The sequence below is a fragment of the Myotis yumanensis genome, unplaced genomic scaffold (assembly GCF_028538775.1).
Source record: "Myotis yumanensis isolate MYYU_CA2020_CCGP unplaced genomic scaffold, mMyoYum1.0.hap1 SCAF_6, whole genome shotgun sequence".
In the NCBI taxonomy this organism is placed as follows: domain Eukaryota; kingdom Metazoa; phylum Chordata; class Mammalia; order Chiroptera; family Vespertilionidae; genus Myotis; species Myotis yumanensis.
In genome coordinates this window covers 83,003,810-83,023,607 of record NW_027223757.1, presented here as the reverse complement: position 1 = coordinate 83,023,607, position 19,798 = coordinate 83,003,810, and the positions used below count along the sequence as shown (strand labels likewise).

Below are 19,798 nucleotides of genomic sequence, written 5' to 3'. Positions count from 1 at the left end.
TTTTCTAACTGCTGGTAGCTGGGAACAGCGGCTGTGGTTGCTGAGCAGCTGCCCAGGGCTGCTCGGCCACCCTGGAGAACCAAGAAAGGGAAGAAATAGAGAACTTTCCTAGCCATGCAAGCAATCCTTGAATGTTAAGAGAAAACTAGGCTTGTTATGTTCACTGTACATTTCTTCAATTAGAAATGTTACAACAAATTTGTGTGATGTTAATGAAAAGCATACTTATATGCATATTCATAAAGGGAACATGTACCAAAGACCTTTTAAAGGGTGTTCTTTGACATCATAATTTGGGCTTGTAACATAAACAAATAGTGTTTAATCAACCGGGTAATCTTTAGGGACTTTAAAAGTATGTTGACTGATAATGATGTATGAACTTTCCCAAGAAAAAAAGGATTTTTAATAGGTGTAAACATTTTAATTTCTACTTGGATTCCAAGCCAATATGATTCTTTAAGGAGCATAAAAAGATGTCAAATTTTTGGCCTGTAATAATATGCTGTATAGACATATATAGTCATGGGCTTACTAAGTAACCTAGAGCAGGGTTACTTAAAGTTGGAGTCCCTAGGGTTCACAGATCCCTTAGATCCATAGAATGGTTTCAGAGGGTCTTTGAACACCCTGAAGTTGTATACAAAATCTGCAAATGTGTTTATGAGGAAAGGGTTTATAGTTTTCATCAAATTATCAAAGGGGCTTATCCATTTTTAGGTTATATGTTTCACCCAACTTAATCTACAGCTTACTTCACAATTATACTTGTAGATGTTAACCTAACTTCTGTGCTGCCTTCTCTATGGTTCTTAGATTGAATTATATGAAACTGCTAGTAGAAAAGGTCAAATATTAGTAAATTCATTCAATGGATGATACTACATTTCTGGTTTTTAGGCACAGGCTGCTTTACAGAGAATATTTTTTATACTGAAGTTATACAAAGCCTTAAAGTGGGCACGAAGACTGCAGTCCCCATAGGTGGGGATCTCAGCAAGAGAAACTGGGTCAGAAGAGATGTGATCCTCACAGGATAGGGCCAATCTACACCAAAGGATAAATGGAGCTGTGCTTCTATAAACCATGTTTAGAGATGGTTCAATAACTAGAATGTAAAATCATCAATAAATGTCAGGAACTAATATTATATGACTAATAATCCTCTCACCCGTGAGGCACAAAGAGATAGATAACTTTTTTCAATGGTATTCAATTACCAAAACCAGTGGTTCATCTCCCATGGAAATGAGAAATGCCCTGTAACAATCTCTCTTTAATTGAAGGGCTAGGAAAGTGAAATAAGACAAGGAAAAAGTTCATAGTATTAAGTGGATGTTAGGATCAGGCACATAGCAGGTTCTCAATAAATATTTGTTTGAATGTTGACTGAATTCAGATTCTTTGAGTAAAGGCCATAAATGCCAACATAACCTTTTCCAAAGAACTATTTGTATAAATATTGGAAATGAGGAAAAAATCCATAAAAGTGCCAGACAGATTTTTCGATACTTACCTCGGCAGAGCTGTGATACTGAATGAAGGCGGCCGAAATGGCGTGGCCGAACGGGTCTCCTGCCTTGGTTCCCATGTCCTGCCTCACAAGTAGAGCCAGATCCACTAACTAGGAGATCGGAGCAATGGAAACAAAGTCAGGTAACTGGGAACAATAACCTGTCACTGAAGTGGCAAACAAAACGCAGTCCATTCCAAATGTCATTGAGAATACTGTCTGCCTAAAAGTCTGTACTGTGGACATGAACGCATGCTTTCATTGACTGGTATACGGACTTCCCATGGACAGAAATGATATATGCTGACCTCCAGTGGAGTGGTTCACAAACTTTATTTCATAATCACTAGACCAGTGGTTCCCAAACTTGTTTGACCTACCGCCCCCTTTCCAGAAAAAATATTACTCAGCCCCTGGAAATTAATTTTTTTTAAAATTTTAATAGCAGTTACTCATCGCCCCAAATGCACCTGTGGCCATCACCGCCCCCCTGGATCACTGCAGCGCCCACTGGGGGGCAGTAGCGCCCACTTTGGGAATCACTGCACTAGACAATCATTTTAAAATAAAGATTTCTGGGCTTTAGGCATATGCTGCTTTACAGAGAATATTTTTACTACTGAAATTATACAAAGCCCTCATACTCTAATTCAGTAGGTCTGCTCTGGGGTGTCACCTAGGAAATTACATTTTAAACAAGAACCAAGGAGATTCTAATGCTTGTGGTCTAAAGACCATGTTAGAGAATGGAGTCTAGACTCAGATTTTTGCACCCATTCCAGTAGATTGAACATATTTAGAAAAGTATTTGGAGATCGAAAATAATCTCTAAACATGGCAGATGTGTGCTTGGAATTCAATATTGAGAAATACTATGTAGGGTTTTATTTCTGGTTAGAATAAAGTTGCAAGAAATAGTTACTTTTACCCTAACCACCAATAGAGCTGAGGAAACAAAGAAACACAATTGAACTAAATCTCCGAAAATGGTAAGATTGTCATAGCAGAACTCCTGGGTGTTCTCATCCCTGGTGGAGCAGCAGGTGGAGTCATGGACAGGGCTAAGGAGAAAGCAGCCATGTAAGGGCTGATATGACAGATTAGAATTCTTACCTGTGCCACAGTTTCATACGCTAAATATGCCAAAATTTCCATAGCGATAACATTGGGTTTTATCTCCATACTGCTACAGTCCAACCAATCTCGAAATTTGGAGGCTTTTTTGGCTAGTTAGTAAAAACAACAACAACAAAAATAAGTATAGAAAATTTAATTTTTGAAGTGCTTTTTTTTGTTTTGTTTTGTTAATCCTCACCCAAGAATATTTTTCTATTGACTTTTTAGAGAGAGTGAAAGAGAGAGGGAAAGACAGAAAGAAACATCGATGTGAGAGAAACACATTGATTGGTTGCCTCCTGCATGACCCGCTCCCCCCAGGGCTGGGGAGGAGCCTGCAACAAAGGTTTGTGCCCTTGATCAGAATCGAACCCAGGACCCTTTGGTCCTCAGGCCAATGCAATGTCCACTGTGCCAAACCAGCTAGGGCTTTAACTGTTTTAATACTGCAAATTACTATCACAAAGTGAAAAATGTCTCTTCAAAATTGCATATGAAAGATAATGCATACAATATACAATGTTTTTGAAGTTTTATTAATCTAGATATTCTAGCCCCAAGAAATTTCTTATGCATTGGGTCCTTTATTTTATATTCATGATACATAACATAGTATACAAAGCCACTTAATGTTTAGCACTTTTCCCAATATGTCAGAAAGTTTTCAGTTAACAGTGACCATAGCTTATGTTACAACAATAATCAAAAGAGTTACTTTCTTGCCAAAACTTTAATTTATTATTGTGGGGGGAAACCCTGCAAGAAAAAAAAAAACCTGTGATGAAAAAAGGAATGTACAGAAATTGTACTTATAATACCTTTCAACATGTGTCTCTTATTAGAATAGGCTTAAGGTAGCGAATTTAGAATTAAATAGAATAAACTGATACCTGGCCCGATCTAATACTGTGGTTACATTTTCCTTGTTACAAAGATGTCCAAATTCTTAAACCTGACTCTCAAAACCATTTGGACTAATCCAACCTGCCTTTATATTATTCCCTATGAAAATGTCACCTGGCCTTGAGTATAATCTTCTCTCTGTGTTCAACCCTGTTTCTTTCCCTCCATGGATTGCCCTCCTATCACTCTTTATTCATATGAATCCTGCCCATACTGACCAAAGATATAGTTCCCCACTCTACTGAAAACTTATCAGCTATCCTTTCCTGTCTGCTTATAGTTTCTCAAACCGTATTATAAGTTCTCTGTGGGCAAACACCATGGGTCTGTCTCTCAGTATATCTAACAATAAAGGGAATCTTCCATAAAATCTCTCTGAAGTGCCACAGTGCTAAGCAGAGTCTAACTAGATACAGAGCCTTCATTAGTTATTACTAATTTAACTATTAACCTAGAGGGAAAAGATTGATAATGAAGATTTTATCATGTCTGTAACATAATCGTCTTTAAAAAACCCCAACAATTACTCTTTTGATTAATCTGGTCCCACAGGTCTATAAAACACTTAACAGTAACTCAAAGCATGATGTTTTGATCCTCACAGATATAGTCTTCATGGATTCCACATACAGAAGAGTTTTTTCCTAAATAAATCACAGAAGACCTTCAGTCCTGCTATCGAAGCACATATCCAAAGTTGTCAACTGTGGCAGAATTATGGTAATCCCCCTTAAAGCTATCTCCCTAAAGTAACCAATCTTCCAAATGCTCTCTGACATGCAACATTCCATCTAACTAGTAAGCTGCAATAGCTCACAAACACTTGTTTAACATATGTGGAATACTTCTGAAGTTAACGTTAACAGGCAGCAATTTGGCAAGATCAATAAAATGTACCTTATTCATTTCTCCCTCTGACAGACTGTTCAAAACACAGAGACAGATATCTTGTGACTATGCTCTAAAAAATTTATTTTAAAAGTGAGAGAAAGAATAGTTCTTAGTATTCCATCAGACCTGTTCACCTAAGCAAGAGCATTAGAACTTTCTCTCTAGATTTTAAGCACTGAGAATACAGGGACAAGAATCATGTGTCCACCATTATATCCCAGCACCCAGAACAGTGCCTGGCATTAGCAGACTCACAGTAAATATTTCTAGGATAAATTAATTAAAGAATAAACAAACAAACAAATGAAAGATATTTTTCAATAGAAGGGTAGGCTGCAAACCTTTTTATACATCTAAAAAAGCCACAGGGGTCCCATACACCCACTTGGGTAACTGCTATTCCAGCAGGAGGTGAAGATGCTCTGAGCTAATTCCCTCCCTGTCACCCAGAGCAAAACTGCTCAGAGATGGACCCTCTCAGGGTATTGTTGGTTCTAGAAAAGGAGGCACAGATGCTCTGAGTCATGATAGTTTGTTTCCATCAAGAAGTGAGGGGGCATCAGAATGGACGAGTTCCTTCTCCTTCACCCCTCTTCTCAATATCTGAGGAGAAAGGGCAACCCTGGACACTGATCAACAATTTAAATAGAATCCTGAAAGGTTGAAAGTTCTTAGGATTATTAGCTTTCTCATACTACCTGGGTTTTCAGCCCATGCTGGACAACCATATATAATAATTTCACATAAAAATTTTAGTTACTTGAGAACAGTCTTCCTTAGAGGGCATGGTTTTCCCTAGGATCTTTTATAGTAGAAGTTCTTTCTTTCTTTCCTTCTATAAATATTCATTGGTCAGCTTCGGATTGCCAGCCTTTACATTTCCCCATATACCAGAGGGCCTGGAGGTCATATATCTTCATTCTCTTAGTTTCTCCGACAGGGAAAATATAGAACAAGTAGATAGAATTCTTACCAATAATACAGGCTACAAGACAATGGAATCATGTTTTAACAAATAACTACTAGTCTACAATTTTCTACCCAACTAAACTATCATTTTAATATGAGGAAAAGTTCAGCTGGTGTGGCTCAGTGTCTGACTATCAACCTATGAACCAAGAGATCACCAATTTGATTCCCAGTCAGGGCACATGCCCAGGTTGCAGGCTCGATCCCCAGAAAGAGGCGTGCAGGAGTCAGCTGATAGATGTTTTTCTCTCATCGATGTTTCTGTCTCTCTATCCCTCTTCCTTCCTCTCTCTCAAAAAAATTAAGAAAAATCAATAAATATGAAGGGAAAATAAAGCCATTTTAAGACAAAAATGAGTGCTTTAACAAGGCTGAGAAGGCAAGTTTACATACTTATCAACTTTAAAAAATTTATCTCAGGGATGTATATTAAAATATTAAAGGTGACAACTAAAATAATCAAATAGGATACATAATATCCAAATTGGTTAAGGAAAATGGAATGAAGAAAACTCAATTGGTCCAATAGAACAAAGAAAAGGAAGAAAAGTAAATTAAAAAAACACAGTAAATTTAAAAGAGAAAACAAGACAGCATATATAAACCCAGATTATAATTACATCTAAATTAAATTCATCAATTAAAATACAAAGAGACCCTTAGACTGACTAAAAAGAAAGCCTAGATATTTGTTTACAAAACCCACAAATTAAACAAAAGATTGAAAGGAAGGGATTGGAAAAAGATTTATAAAATTATAACTGAATTAAAGTTTTTTAATTAAAATTAATATCAGACTTTAAAACACTTTAAGGGAAACAACTATTGACATATAAATATAAAACAAAAGACTAGTGAATTTGACCAGTATCCCAATTCTACAACTTAACCTCATCCTATAAAGTTCTAGATTTGTTACCTTAAAATGCATCAGTAGCCCTGGCCGGTGTGGCTCAGTTGGCTGCAGCACTGTCCTGTACACCAGAATGTGGCAGGTTTGATTCCCGGTCAGGGCTCATACCCGTGTTGCGGGTAGCAGGCAACAGATCTATGTTTCTCTCTCACATCTCTCTCTCTCTCTCTCTCTCTCTCTCTCTCTCTCTCTTTCTCTCTCTCTCTCTCTCTCTCCCTCTCTCCCTTTCCCTCCTTGCCCTTTTTTCCCTTCCTCTCTCTAACATCAACTACAATTTTTTTAAAGAGAGAGAAAAAAAGATAAAACACACCAGTAGTCCCAATTCATGAATGCTATGACCAACTACTTCAGAGGACATATCTATCACAGTTCCTATATCCCAGTAGTTTATCAGAAGGGGAGGAAGGAAGAGAGCTCAACAGTCTGACCAGTGTGGGTATCAGCTCTGAATCTGCTGGCCCCCTTGGATTCAGCATTCCCAACCACAGCACTTTGGCATATAAAACAGATTCTCCCACTAAGGTTTCATAATGAAGCACCCATGGGTAACATATAAAGAAACATTTTTAAAGGCTCTAGTCTCTCTTCTCTAAATTAAAAAAAAATTAAGCATAATATACTGTTTATACTATAATTATTTTGTAAAGAAAGGAAAAATATTAACTTTTAACCCGATACAGTTTATTATTGAGTTACAAACAAGAAAATGGAGTTATTAAAACTCTAATTATCAAATAAAAGATGTATTAGAACACTTCAATGACTATATGTTTTAATGTGAAAATAGCACTTCTGTTCCTTTAAGTGAATTAAATTTAAAATATGATTTTAAAAAATAGTTCAATAGCACTAAATGTTACTTTATAAACTGGAAATTTATACTTATAAAAGACTTGAATGCCATTTTTAAACCTAAAAATTACAATACAAAAACCTTTCATTTGCTGAAATTGCCATGATCTGAAGTGTCATTTACTTAATGCTTCACAGATGTATGATGCCAAATTGTTAGTCAGACTGCAAAGTATATTTAGTTAGGAAAAAAATCTTCCAAAACATGTTTTCCTATATTTTACTGACATTTACATGCGGCACTATTTGAAATGTGTCATTTATTTGCACTTTATGATCTATAAATGAAGCTCTCATTTTCTTTTTCCAAATCAAACACGTTGTTATTGTGACCACATAACAGCTCTTTGTTTAAAGACACCATTGTGTGTATAATCCCTCAAACCAGGGTCATGTGCTACTTTGTCAGATTTTCAACTGGACTTCTCATCACACTTACTCTTTGACCTTTACCCCAAGAGTCTTAGTCATCACCGAACGGTTGCTGGGAGGATGTTTTGCTACACAATTGAGCCCCCTATTTATCACGAGCCTTAATGTGCTTGTAGTAAGCCTGGGTGCATTGTCGGGACAGCACTAATTTACCACCAGGTCAGTATTACAAGAGCACGAATAAAGAATTTGGCTAACAGTTCTTTGGTCTGCCTGTGGCAATATGAGTATGTGTAAATAAATGGAAAATTTGGTATCTATTAATATGTATAAAGGGCTTTTAAATGTCATGACTGTACCAAGAGAGTCCATTATGGATCAAGTACAATCAGCAATACTAGAGTAAATATGACTAAGAAACTGAAATGAAAATGGGAATATTAAGACAAAGGAATTTTTCTGACTAAAATCTATGTGAATAATTAACATAGCTCTCTGTGTATTACTCAGACCCTTTAAAATCTCTTACTACATTAATTGCAAAACAGTAGAGTGGGGTAAAACCTTTTATAGGCTCCCCAACAATGCAGAGGCTGTTTCTGTAGCAGTTATAACTATGCATATATTAAATTCACCAATTTCCAAGGAACAGATTGTGTCATACTTTGCTATATCTGTAACACACACTCTCTTAAACATATAATGAAGTAAAGTTAAAGGCTTACTTACAGAAACTCAATTGTCGACTTTCACAGAATTCTGCATATTGGGCTGAATCCATAATTCGAGTTTGTCTTTCTGCTCTCTAATAGACAAAAATAAAAAAAGCACAAAAACACTTTGAAAGCAACTAGACTATTGTATATGTTTTCACAGCTAAAACTTAGAACTGAAGTTCCATGTTCCTTGCCTTACTCTTGGCGAATAGATTAGCACTACCCAAAATACCATGACACATAAAATTAAAAGTAACCGTTTTGAAGCTTGTTTCTTTTGGAAATAAAGTTTAAAATACCATTTTCCACTCCTCTGTTATTGTCATTATAGTGGAAGAAGAAACCAAAGGACCTCACTTCTCAGATTGTGCGCTTCTAACTTTTCTAAACTGTACCATCCTTTAATTTAAAAAAAAAAGAAAAGAAAGAAAACTGTGAGAAGACAATAACCAGTCACATAGGAAAATTGTTATTAATGATTATGGTCCATCTGCCCTAAAGCTGGGATTTTTAAATATTAAATAGGAGTCAACAAATGGGATCCATAGATTTCCCTTCAGTTAGAACATGGAGCCAGAGCTAACAAATCCATATTTTAAATTGCAAAGAAAATAAAGAAAAAGGTAAACACAACACAAATCCTTTCATCTGAGTCCAGGTATGACTCACAGTTTGGTATAGCTTCACTCGTGGGTTTCTGATTCAGTAGAGCAGATGTTTGCTGCTTCATTGTCCCACACGAGGTAGGATAATTATAATTCACCCACAGTTTGGTGGGAAAGAATACGACCGCTTCCGCTTCCTTGGCAAGGGAAGCATTTTGAAATGAGACAGGCTGGTACTTCTTGGAATGAATTTCTGGCCAGTAAAGGAAAAAAATTCCCTGAGATTTTAATTTTTTTCTGCTTTGGAAGGACTTTCAGCAAGTTTTCTTTATCATAATTGTTGGACTACATAAGTACCACTTACAATGTCTGTGGATATTTTTATATTTTTTAAACTAAAATTATTCTGTTTTTCATTTCATTTGATTGGGGGGAGTGATCAACTTAACTCCAATGATATATCAGGTGATGGGATGAGCAATGGTACACTAGTTTCAGCCCAATACGGAAAAGATATAGACGGGGTGGTGGGAGGCAAGTTAACATTTACTAACTACTGTGGTTCCTTCTAAGACCACTGAGTACATTTTCCCTTCTTTCTCTTCCTTCCCTCCCTCCGTCTCTTTTTTTTCCTTTCTAATCTCCCACACACATACAAACACATATATGCACTGACACAAACCAAGACTTTTGTTTATTTACTCTATAGTTCAAGTATCCTTTCTGAGCACATGCATGTAAATATTACACACGTGTGTGTGTGTGTGTGTGTGTATGCATCCTTGTGTGTGGATACGAAACATCATGGTCCTTAAGGGTACGATACTTTGTGAATTTTATGTACTTAGAAGTATTTTTTGATATGTGAATGCATGACTTAGTTTTGTCCTTTTTAAACGTAACTGAAACAATTTTTTGCTACTGGGGAATAGGAAATAAGGATGGGATAATTTTTGTGTTTTGAACATAAATCAATTACTATTGTGCTTATTAAAACTTCTAAGACTGATAATACTCTATCATGTCTGTCTGTCTGAGTTTGACTATAGCAGGAACTTCTCAGGTTTGAATTTCTAGAAAATATCTGACATGGTAAATAAACAAACATTCACGAATGAACAAGTGCTACCATTTTAGTCTGAATCAGGGAAAATGGCTATCACCATAACGCGGCCAGTCTTTTAAATAGTGATTGTCTAGCATTACTATTTGTCTTCTTTGCTACTTTTCAGCGAGGCAGCCTCATCCACCCAACACATGCTGGACAGAAAGGGCTTAGATAAGCACGAAAAAGACAAAGTTCCGAACGGGATTCTTAAGATGAACTTTTCTTCTACCAAGTTGAATAATCAAGATTTGACTTATACATCTATGCTTAGGTCACTGATGTCCCAACAGTAAGCATTTCTAGAAATGGGAGTTGGGAGTACTTATCCTAAGAGGTTAAGGCTGCCAGGCTTCCAGCTATAATTGAGGTGTGTAGCTAGCTGGAAGATTCTGAGCCACGAAGCCTATCATCTGATTACATTTAAGAGACACTAAAAGCCTTTCAACGATTACAGCTAGCTTCATTCCTTCTCGACACTGTCTTCAGTGTCTGTTCTCTTTTCTTCATTCAGCATCTTAGTTTGATTTCAATTCCTCTGTCACCTAAGCAGTAACCTTAGATCTCGGGAGTGCCATGAAGCTGGCCCTTGGGCATGCATGGAACCATTCACTAAATGCCTAGCACACAGCAAACAGTGCAAAGCAGTTGACTCAACAGCAAAGATTTATAGGCATACAAAATGATGGCATGTTAGAGCTAGAGGGTGGCTTAACCTTCACCTCGTTCCATCCTCTCATTTTAAGGATAAGGAAATTGAGGTCCAGGGAGAATTCAGAAGTCTAGGCCTACTGATTCCTGAGCCACCTAGTTTCATTATAAAAAGCTGTCTCCAACCTGTAGTACTTTATACCTCCAATAATTTTCTTTGGAATTCTGTAAACTCTATACATTGTGTTACTAAAACATGTCCTGTAGCCCCTATAATTAACATGCCCAAACTATTCATGAGAAAATAAAATTAGTGGGGCCCTGGTTCAGCAAAGAAGGCACAGCCCAGGGAGTGCCGAGGGCACAGGTTGTGATGAACCTGACAGTGTACTGGATGCTGCAAAGGTGCCACAGGTGTGTGGAGTCACTGTTTCTCTTCCACCTTCTGGAAGCCACAAAAGGCGGGGGTGCAGGACCCCAGAGGTGGTATCTGGCTAAAAGTTGCCTTGTCCATTGACCTTGGTGGGGCATGAAAATATTACCATTTTCTATGTGAGCCGTGGCCTGGAAAAGCATGCACACTGCTCGGAGCATGGTGCAGTGAGCTCAACGTGAAATCAGACATAGCCGGGGAGGTGAGGATGATGAGGGCGACGCCTCTCTCTTCCCCATGAATTGTTTCAAATAACCAAAAAAGAGAGACCAATGTGCCTTATAAAACAATTACCGCCATTCAGCATCTGCTTATACTACCTCCTGTCCTTACACTATCACCTTAAGTCCTGGAGAAGAAAGGAAATACCTAACCTTCATGGACTCTGTGTTCTTTAAAAACAGTAACTATGTTTTGCTTCTATAATCAAGTATTGGCCAATGTTTAGCTTGGATTTACTGGGCCTCGGTAAATGTTTGCTGGCTCGCTGAATGACTGGGCAGATGGATTGACGGACTGAGGCAAAAGAAATGCATATAAATTCTTGCTGATCTAAAATCAGAAACTGTAATATCAGTAATCAAACTGTATGAATTCCAGAGAGGGTAGGTAGTCTTTTTAACCAAAGACCCATAAAAAATCAAGACACTGGCCAACGATTAAATAAGTTTGGCTTTTATTTTCTGTGTTGTCCTATTTCCACTTTCCCTCTGCTCTATGCAGATGACCTGTTCTAATCCCCACGGAAGCACACACTGGCCGTCCTGTTTTACTCCTGCCACAGTAAAAACATCTCTGGAAAAGATGCAAGAGGTAAAAATCACACACCTAGTAAAGCAGCAGGATCAGAATAACAATGCCTACTCTTTACATACAGTGACATCATAACCTTTAAGATAAACAGTTAATTTAAAGCATACAGTTCATAAAGTAAAACTTGGGTCCTAAATGACCTAGTCTGTGGTATATCACTGAATCATCAGAGTAGGTTTATCATAGTGTTTATTCATACTGAACATTCTCAAATTACTCAATGTTCTTCTGATCTCAGACTGCCACATGAATGTAAGGTCACTGCTGGGTTAGTCAGCTCTCGTATCTGCGAGACCAGTTGTCATCTGTCAGCTCCACCCACTCCGTGACTTCTTTAAGCATCAGCAGTGCTCTTTTTCTTTCTTTCTTTTTTAAAAAAATTAAATTTATTGGGGTGACACTGGTCAACATCAACATATAGGTTTCAGGTGTGCGTTTCTATGTTATAAGATCTGTATATTGTGCCGTGTGCCCACCACCCAAAGTAGCAGTGCTCGTGAACACTCAAAAATGTGCTACACGCTCAGAGGTTTTTCTGAAATGGAACTTCACTAGTGTTACCATACGGCAAAGGATTACCATATAGGGGCAGACATAGAAAAATTACTTTTGAAAGAATTACTCCTAAAATTTTCTAAACACTCAACAATATTTTTAACATGAATTGGAATGGCTCTTAAAAATATAAACCAGAATAAGTTATGTTGTTAATTGTTCACTCATCTCACTACCAAGAAGTTACAGCCTTTTCTGGTTATTGTAAAACAAACTGAGAAGGCGAATGCCATGCCAGATGAACTCGTCTCGGGGTCCTACCGAAATGAAAACAGGGAAGCAAATAGCTCTACGATGCAGTACCTACTACAATTTGTGTGTTTGTTTAATCTTGAACACAGCAGATGCTTAGTATGTATTTGTTAATTTAAATTTTTGGTTTAAAGTTTTTATTTCAATTAATGTGAAAGTGGTTGTGTCTTTGAATAAGCCTTTCAGCATGACAGGCAGCGTCTGCCCTGCCAGCACCAGTTTGTGTCCTCGCGTCTCAGGCTGGCGGACTTGCGCAGCACGCAGTTCACTTCCATCCTCCACAGGCTTTCAGTGAAGCGTATGAAAGGTTATAGAAGCTCTGTGCTGGCACATCTCTTGGCAGCTTTTCAAGACACATGACATTTATCTTTCCTCAGCAATACTGAATCAGAGAACATAACTTTAAACTGAGATGAAAGTTTCTCTGCTCTCACTTCCATCTCAGATTTTTTAAAAAATCTTATTTTGGTTACTCTTAGAAGTCTTACATTGGAAATGCAAAGTCTTTTCTGCACAAAAAAGGCAAAATGCCAATGTAACCTACCAGCTTCTTCATGTTAGACAGAAACTGGTTGCTGGACTTGAAAACTTCGGATGGAGTGGTGGGCAGCGGCAGCCAGCAACCTGGCAACATGAGAATTACGGCATGGCATGCGTGTTCATGTACGTTGTGGTCTATTGGCAGCAGATCAGTGAACATCACAGAACACTGAACAAACTGAGAAACCATATCCCCAACTCACAGTAAAGAAGAGAACTGAGGTGCAGGAAGGTTAAAGCGTTTACCTAGATTGTTGCAGAGGCAACCCAGTGCCCAGGAGGGTACTGGTCCTGCTGCTGGGTCAGTTCGTAACGGAAGATTCCCTTACTCAAGAGTCAAGTGAGTCTCCCTTGAAATATTCGGTGAACTTTCATTGCCGTTATGCCGATGCCCAGCTCATCATTTGGGCCTGGAGTGCTGCAACAGGTTCCTAGCTGGTTCTTTCCACATTTTTAAGCTCCCAGCCCACCTGGGCACAACAATGTTAAATAGAAACAGAGAAAAGGCCTCGGCACACAGCAGGCCCTCCCCCCCCACCCCCCGCTCCATCCCACACCATTCTCACTTTCTGCATCATAAACTGAAACAAATGGCTCTCACCATCAAATTCAAGTTCAAATGCTTGGTCTACAAATGCAGACATAATCTGACCCATTCTAGATAGGCAGACATTATTCTCACTAAAAGGTGACATTTTCTTTGCTTTCTCTCTGTCAAGCTTTGCCATATCCCTCATTACTGCCCCCTGCTCCTCCTTCATGACTGTGCTGGCCATTTCCTCTCCCACCCACATGGCAATTTAATGCCTTCCCTTCCAGGATAGGTACCACCTCCTCTAGACAGTTTTTCCTGAAGGTCCCAGGTGACATGATTTCTCTCTTCTGAAACATATTTGTTCTTCTAGATAGCATTATATGGACTTTTCATGTGTGCTACTTTTGTCTCTCCTAAAAAATTATACCTATAAGAATGTATTAATGGAAAAAGCAAGTTAATTAGAATGTAGGCACCTAGATCCAGTTTATGTTTAAATACACACCGACACACCACACACGAGTGTGCAAATGTTTAGAAGCATATACATTATACTTTTAATAGTATTTATCTCTGGGGGTAGTTCCAAGAAATTTACTTTTGCAGTTACACATTTCAGTACTGTTTTAATTTTTTTTCTTAAGTGAATTACAATCAGAAAATAACTTTAAATAAAGAATCTTTCCCCTTGAGTTAATTTTGCTTGACTTACAGAGGTCATTAAATAAATGTCCACACACAAAAATAATCAAGAGGCAGAAAATCACAGAGAAAAGCACATGCTTGGGTAGATGTTCAGAGAGACAATATGAATATGTTACTGCGATATTGAGTGAGTCAGCTAAGAATCCTGACTGATGTCATCTTCAAATCAAATGTTTAAGTTTGTCCCAGAATTTTCTCTGAATTATATAATTGAATAAACATATTTTGTAGTCTAAACAGTAAAAGTTTCCATTGGTGCTAATTTGTTCTCCCAGTGATTGTTATAATTTACCAATTTTGTGTGTCTAAGGCCGTGGTCAGCAAACTGCGGCTCGCGAGCCACATGCGGCTCTTTGGCACCTTGAGTGGCTCTTCCTAAGCCTTAGGAGTACCCTAATTAAGTTAATAACAATGTACCTACCTATATAGTTTAAGTTTAAAAAATTTGGCTCTCAAAGGAATTTCAATAATTGTACTGTTGATATTTGGCTCTACTGACTAATGACTTTGCCTACCTCTGGTCTAAGGTATTAAGAATGTATTAGAGTACTCATATGAAGTTTCCTAAAGAAATAACTGTGGAGTCTAGGAGGACATTGAAAGGATTTAAAAGGAATTTCATGCTAAAAATAAGTGAGTAATTCTCAGCAAGTACAAAGCATCAGTGATTAAGAAACACACAAAGGGATATTTGTGAAATTAGTTCATAACTGAGTTGTTTCAAAATATTGGATTTTGGGGTCTATATTAATCAATGTAACTATAAGAGTTTTTTCTTTTGTCTATATTTTAAACTATCAAGAGTGAGGATAAATTGGTTGCATAAGGAAAATACAGTTTTTATTAAAATAAAAATACATTTAAAATTGGCATAATGTCTGTTTAAAAATTTTAAATATGGATTTATTAAACTAGTAGAGGGGGAAATTATACGCAATAAAATATTTCCTGTCCTGGGATAGAATGTGTGCTAAGAAAAGTGTTGTTTTTTTTCAATAATCTAGTACCATACAACCCAATACCGAGTTTAGCTGTCAATCTTCATGTGGTGTTAGTACTAATTTTTACTAATGTTCTCCTAAAACTGTAAACATGCTCTATAATAACTAAGCTGGCAAATAATATGAAAAGCTATATGCATTTCTGCCCAAACTAGTTCTCAACGTAATAGAAGACTGACATCTTTTTTTATTTTCCTAATTGAGGACACTGTAACCCGTTCTTGTGGTTTTTACTTGGCTGTATCTCTAAAAGTGAACATGCTAGGTTAATATGTGTAAGCTCTTGAGGTATTCTGAACGACGTTCCTAAAAATCCTCATTGTTTATGTCATATCCGGATGAGCTGAGATGGCTTTAGAGTCTAGCAAATATACAAGGGTACAGTTAAATATTTTGGTCATTAGGGTAAAGCTTCACAACACTGCCTGAAAAATATGTATAGGAAGCTACTATTACACAAAATTCAGTTCATACTTTCTCTTTATTCTTGAGTTAGACTATAGACCGTTGCATTTTGATGTAGCCAAGATCACATTCTCAAGCCGTCTAAGACGCATACCGAGCGGAGGTTGTCTTCACTTAGGCACAGGGAAGGTCTGGCTCCTTTAAAATAAAATGCTGCTGAGGGGAAGCCTGTCAGTGCAGCCTGGAGGGCTCTCACCATCCTCCCCAGGGAGGCATGGAGCTCTGCACACAGCAAGAGAGGGCCCTGCTGAGTTTTTCCATAAGGATTTTTTTCCTTTGAAAATAAAGTTTCATCTTATATTACTTCATCAATTTAATTCCCTCTAAGCAAGTCCAACCAGCTGTACCTTTAAAATATATCTGGAATAAACCAAGTCATCTCCTTCCACCTTCACTGACTCTGCTCTGGTCCAGGCCATCACTGTCCTCTCTCCCCTGGATAACTGAATAATCTTCCAATGGACCCTCCTGCCTCCACTTGTCCTCTTCTGCTACCCAACACTGCACAACAGCCAGAGTAATCTTTTAAGAAATGAAAACTGGACCATACCATTTATGATATAAACTTCAATAGTTTCTCCTCGAACGTAGAATAAAACCCATCATCCTCAGAATGGCCTATGAAGTCTTATAGAATTTGGTGCCCAGTTTTCAATCTGATGTCATCTTCGTTCACTCTCTCATTCCATTCCAGCCACACTGGCCTATCCTGCTGTTTCATGAAAATGCTAAACACTTTCCTATCCTAAGACCTTTGCATTCCTCTCTCTGTTCAGAATCTTAATCCCACATCACTGTCTGTCTTGCTCCCTCACTTCCTTCAGGGCTCTGTTCAAAGATCACTTTTTCAGAGAAGCTTTATGGCCACTTTATATAAAATAGCAGCCCCCCCCCCCCCCCCCCAAGTCACTCTCTATCCATTCTCTGGGTTGTGAAAACCAGAATTGTCTTCAAACATTGCCAAATGTTCCCTGGGGGCAAAAATCACGCCCAATGAGAACCATGAGTCTAAGGGGCAGGGGACTAACACTGGGCAACTCTACCCTATGTGCCAGATGCCATGCATGGTCCGTTACATGACCTCTTCTAATTCTTCCAGATAGGACTGAATTGCAGGGAAATACTGCAGATATGATTCCTATTTTTATTTATTTTTTTATTTTATTATTATTTTTTAATTTCTTTATAGATTAAGGTATTACATATGTGTCCTTAACTCCCCACTGCCTCCCCCCCCCCCCCCACTCATGCCCTCACCCCCTTGTTGTCTGTGTCCATTGGTTGGGCTTATATGCATGCATACACGTCCTTTGGTTGATCTCTCCCTCTTACCCCCACCCTCCCCTACCTTCCCTCTGAGGTTTGACGGTCTGATCGATGCTTCTCTGACTCTGGATCTGTTTCTGTTCATCAGTTTATGTTGTTCATTATATTCCATAAATGAGTGAGATCATGTGATACTTATCTTTCTCTGACTGGCTTATTTCACTTAGCATAATGCTCTCCAGGTCCATCCATGTTGTTGTGAATGGTAATGATTCCTATTTTTAAAGTGAAGAAACTATGGCTCAGATATATTAGGTAACTTGGCTAAGGTTGCTAAGCAGGTAAGGTGTGCTGCAACTTGAAACCAGGTCTGTTTTACTCTAAAGTCTATGCTCTTTGTTCTGTGTGAACCTCATAAGTGAAAATGTCCAAAGCAGAGATACTCTGACAGAGGTGAGGGAAGGGGATTAGAGTCCTCCAATTTTCTTTCTCCTCTGACAGGTATTTCTCAATGAAACACCCAAAACTGTAGAACAGCATGAAAACCACTGGCGTCCTATGCTGCCTGCCCTTCAAGGAACCAGCACTGCCTGCCTCCCTGTATATCTGGTTTCAAAACAGAGGCCATTTCACAGGGGGGACGCACAGCATGAGATACTGAAGGAACAACTAATACCCACGCCTTAGAGTGATCTTTAAAATGTAATCATGCCCTATCATTTCTATCAACTCCCTCCTTGCTTCTGATATCATGGCCTGTTGCAACAATGACAGGCTTATCTGTGGAGCACGTACGAAGGAGTGCTCCTGACACATAGACCCGGACAAATGCTGCTACTTTCAACCTTCCTGAGCCAATATAGTAAGATGTGCCCTTACCTCTAATCATAATCCTGCCCCTGTGTGAAAGCTGCAATAGCGCTGCCAGAAATGTTTAGGGCTGTAGAGATAACTGGCTCAAGGAAGGATTACAATGACCAGTTATAGTCTTCATTACCTATAATGCATGTTGATAGTTTCACTCTCTCAGTTTATAAAATATTTTAAAAACTGGCTCTTCAGATATTGAACCTTAAGTATTCTAACTAAGAAGGTATTCATTTAGAAACTTTCCATTGCAGGAAAATACAGCTGTAAACAAACTCTAAAAGATGAAGATGTCAAAAAATGTTTAACAGTAAATCTGAATCACACATGTTTTAAAAAATTCAACAAGAAGAAAGATGACACTATGAAAAGATGAACAATGAAGTCCATTACATTACGCACCAGTGAAGAAATGAAGTCACCAGTCTAGAAAAATCCTCAAGGGAAGATATTATGAAGGAAAAATAGGCTTTTACAACTGGACACCATGTGAGTTAAGATTAGAAACCAAAGAAACCAAATGAAATTGTTTGTTCCCCCAAAGAGAATGTTCTTAATCATTTTAAAGCTGAAGTTTTTTTCTCATGATTAGCTGAGTTGTTTTCATGAGTCAGAAATGAGCAAGTTCATCAATAGAAATCTGCTACAGAGACTGATCTAGCTGAAAGCACGAGTTATCACAAAACAAAAGAACACGATTTCCTGAGTATGCCAAAGTTTAATCGCTGAACAACACACACAACAGAAACAGACTTGACCAAATATGACTATAGTGAGACTACAATAGAGAATAATGAGATACAACTGCTATTCTAATTGTGTTGCTTCAAATGTAATAAATGCAAATTCCTCAATACTTAACAGGAAGTAGCAGAAATGTCTACACATTCAGAAAATTAATGTCTACTTTCAATTCTTATCTTTAAAAGTCTACCTAATTAAAAATAAACAAAAACAGAAATCATCTTGAAAATAATTGTGGGTTCAAAATCCTTGAAAGATAAAGACCTGGGGAAACTTATCTCGCAGAGAAACCCTGGCTGCTCCTCAACTGGGTCTTTCAAAGTAGCCTGAATACTGGGGCAGCCTCTGGGGCTTCAAAGAATGCAGAATAGCAAAATCCCCTGGAATCACAAATGCAAAACCTGTAATTATGGTTATTTAACAAAATGGTTTCTGTTAAGATATTTGATGATGAAATTCCCTTCCTCAGATGTCAGTGCCCAAATGTTAATCAGCCTTTACTCATGAGTAAATGTATTCTAACTGTTATTTGATTAAATGTCAGTAGCCATTAGGCCCAGTTCTTAAGTAAGAAGGCTTAATGAAGGCATGACACAGAGGGTGTGGAGTGGATTACAAAGAAAGATGAAGAAAGGAGAATTGTTTCAGTAACTCGGTGCTGTGAGGCAGTGCTTCACCTTAAATAAAGTAACCACACAAACTTTAAAGAAGCAGAGGACAACTTTGGCAGCGAGAAGAAGGGAAGGTCAGAGGTGGTAAAAAGGGTGAAGTCAAGTGAGGAAGAATCACAGCACAGAAGTTTTGAGTTTGATGTATGTTGCCTTGTTGATCTTCTCAACAACTGTGTGTGGTAGAAAGAGCAGCTGTTATTATCTCAATTCCTCAGATGAAGAAACTGAAGCTCACTGACTCTTTGTGGTTTTTAAAAACTTATTTTAATTTATAGAAAATTTGTAAAAGCAGTATAGAGAGTTCCTGTGTACTCTTCACCCAGCCTCAGTACCCCAAACACTCCT

At 38.0% G+C, this 19,798-nt stretch overlaps 1 protein-coding gene across 5 annotated transcripts in view; it reads right to left on the bottom strand.

The window, feature by feature from the left end:
* Positions 1-19,798, bottom strand: part of SUPT3H (SPT3 homolog, SAGA and STAGA complex component) — a 478,084-nt gene that overhangs the window by 109,615 nt on the left and 348,671 nt on the right. For all 5 annotated transcript variants that reach the window (XM_070418486.1, XM_070418489.1, XM_070418491.1 and 2 more), the window contains exons 7-9: positions 8,259-8,334; positions 2,627-2,739; positions 1,517-1,624 (exon numbers count right to left, since the gene is read on the bottom strand). In XM_070418486.1, the coding sequence (XP_070274587.1) occupies positions 1,517-1,624; positions 2,627-2,739; positions 8,259-8,334 (297 nt within the window). The remainder of the gene's footprint in view (positions 1-1,516; positions 1,625-2,626; positions 2,740-8,258; positions 8,335-19,798) is intronic.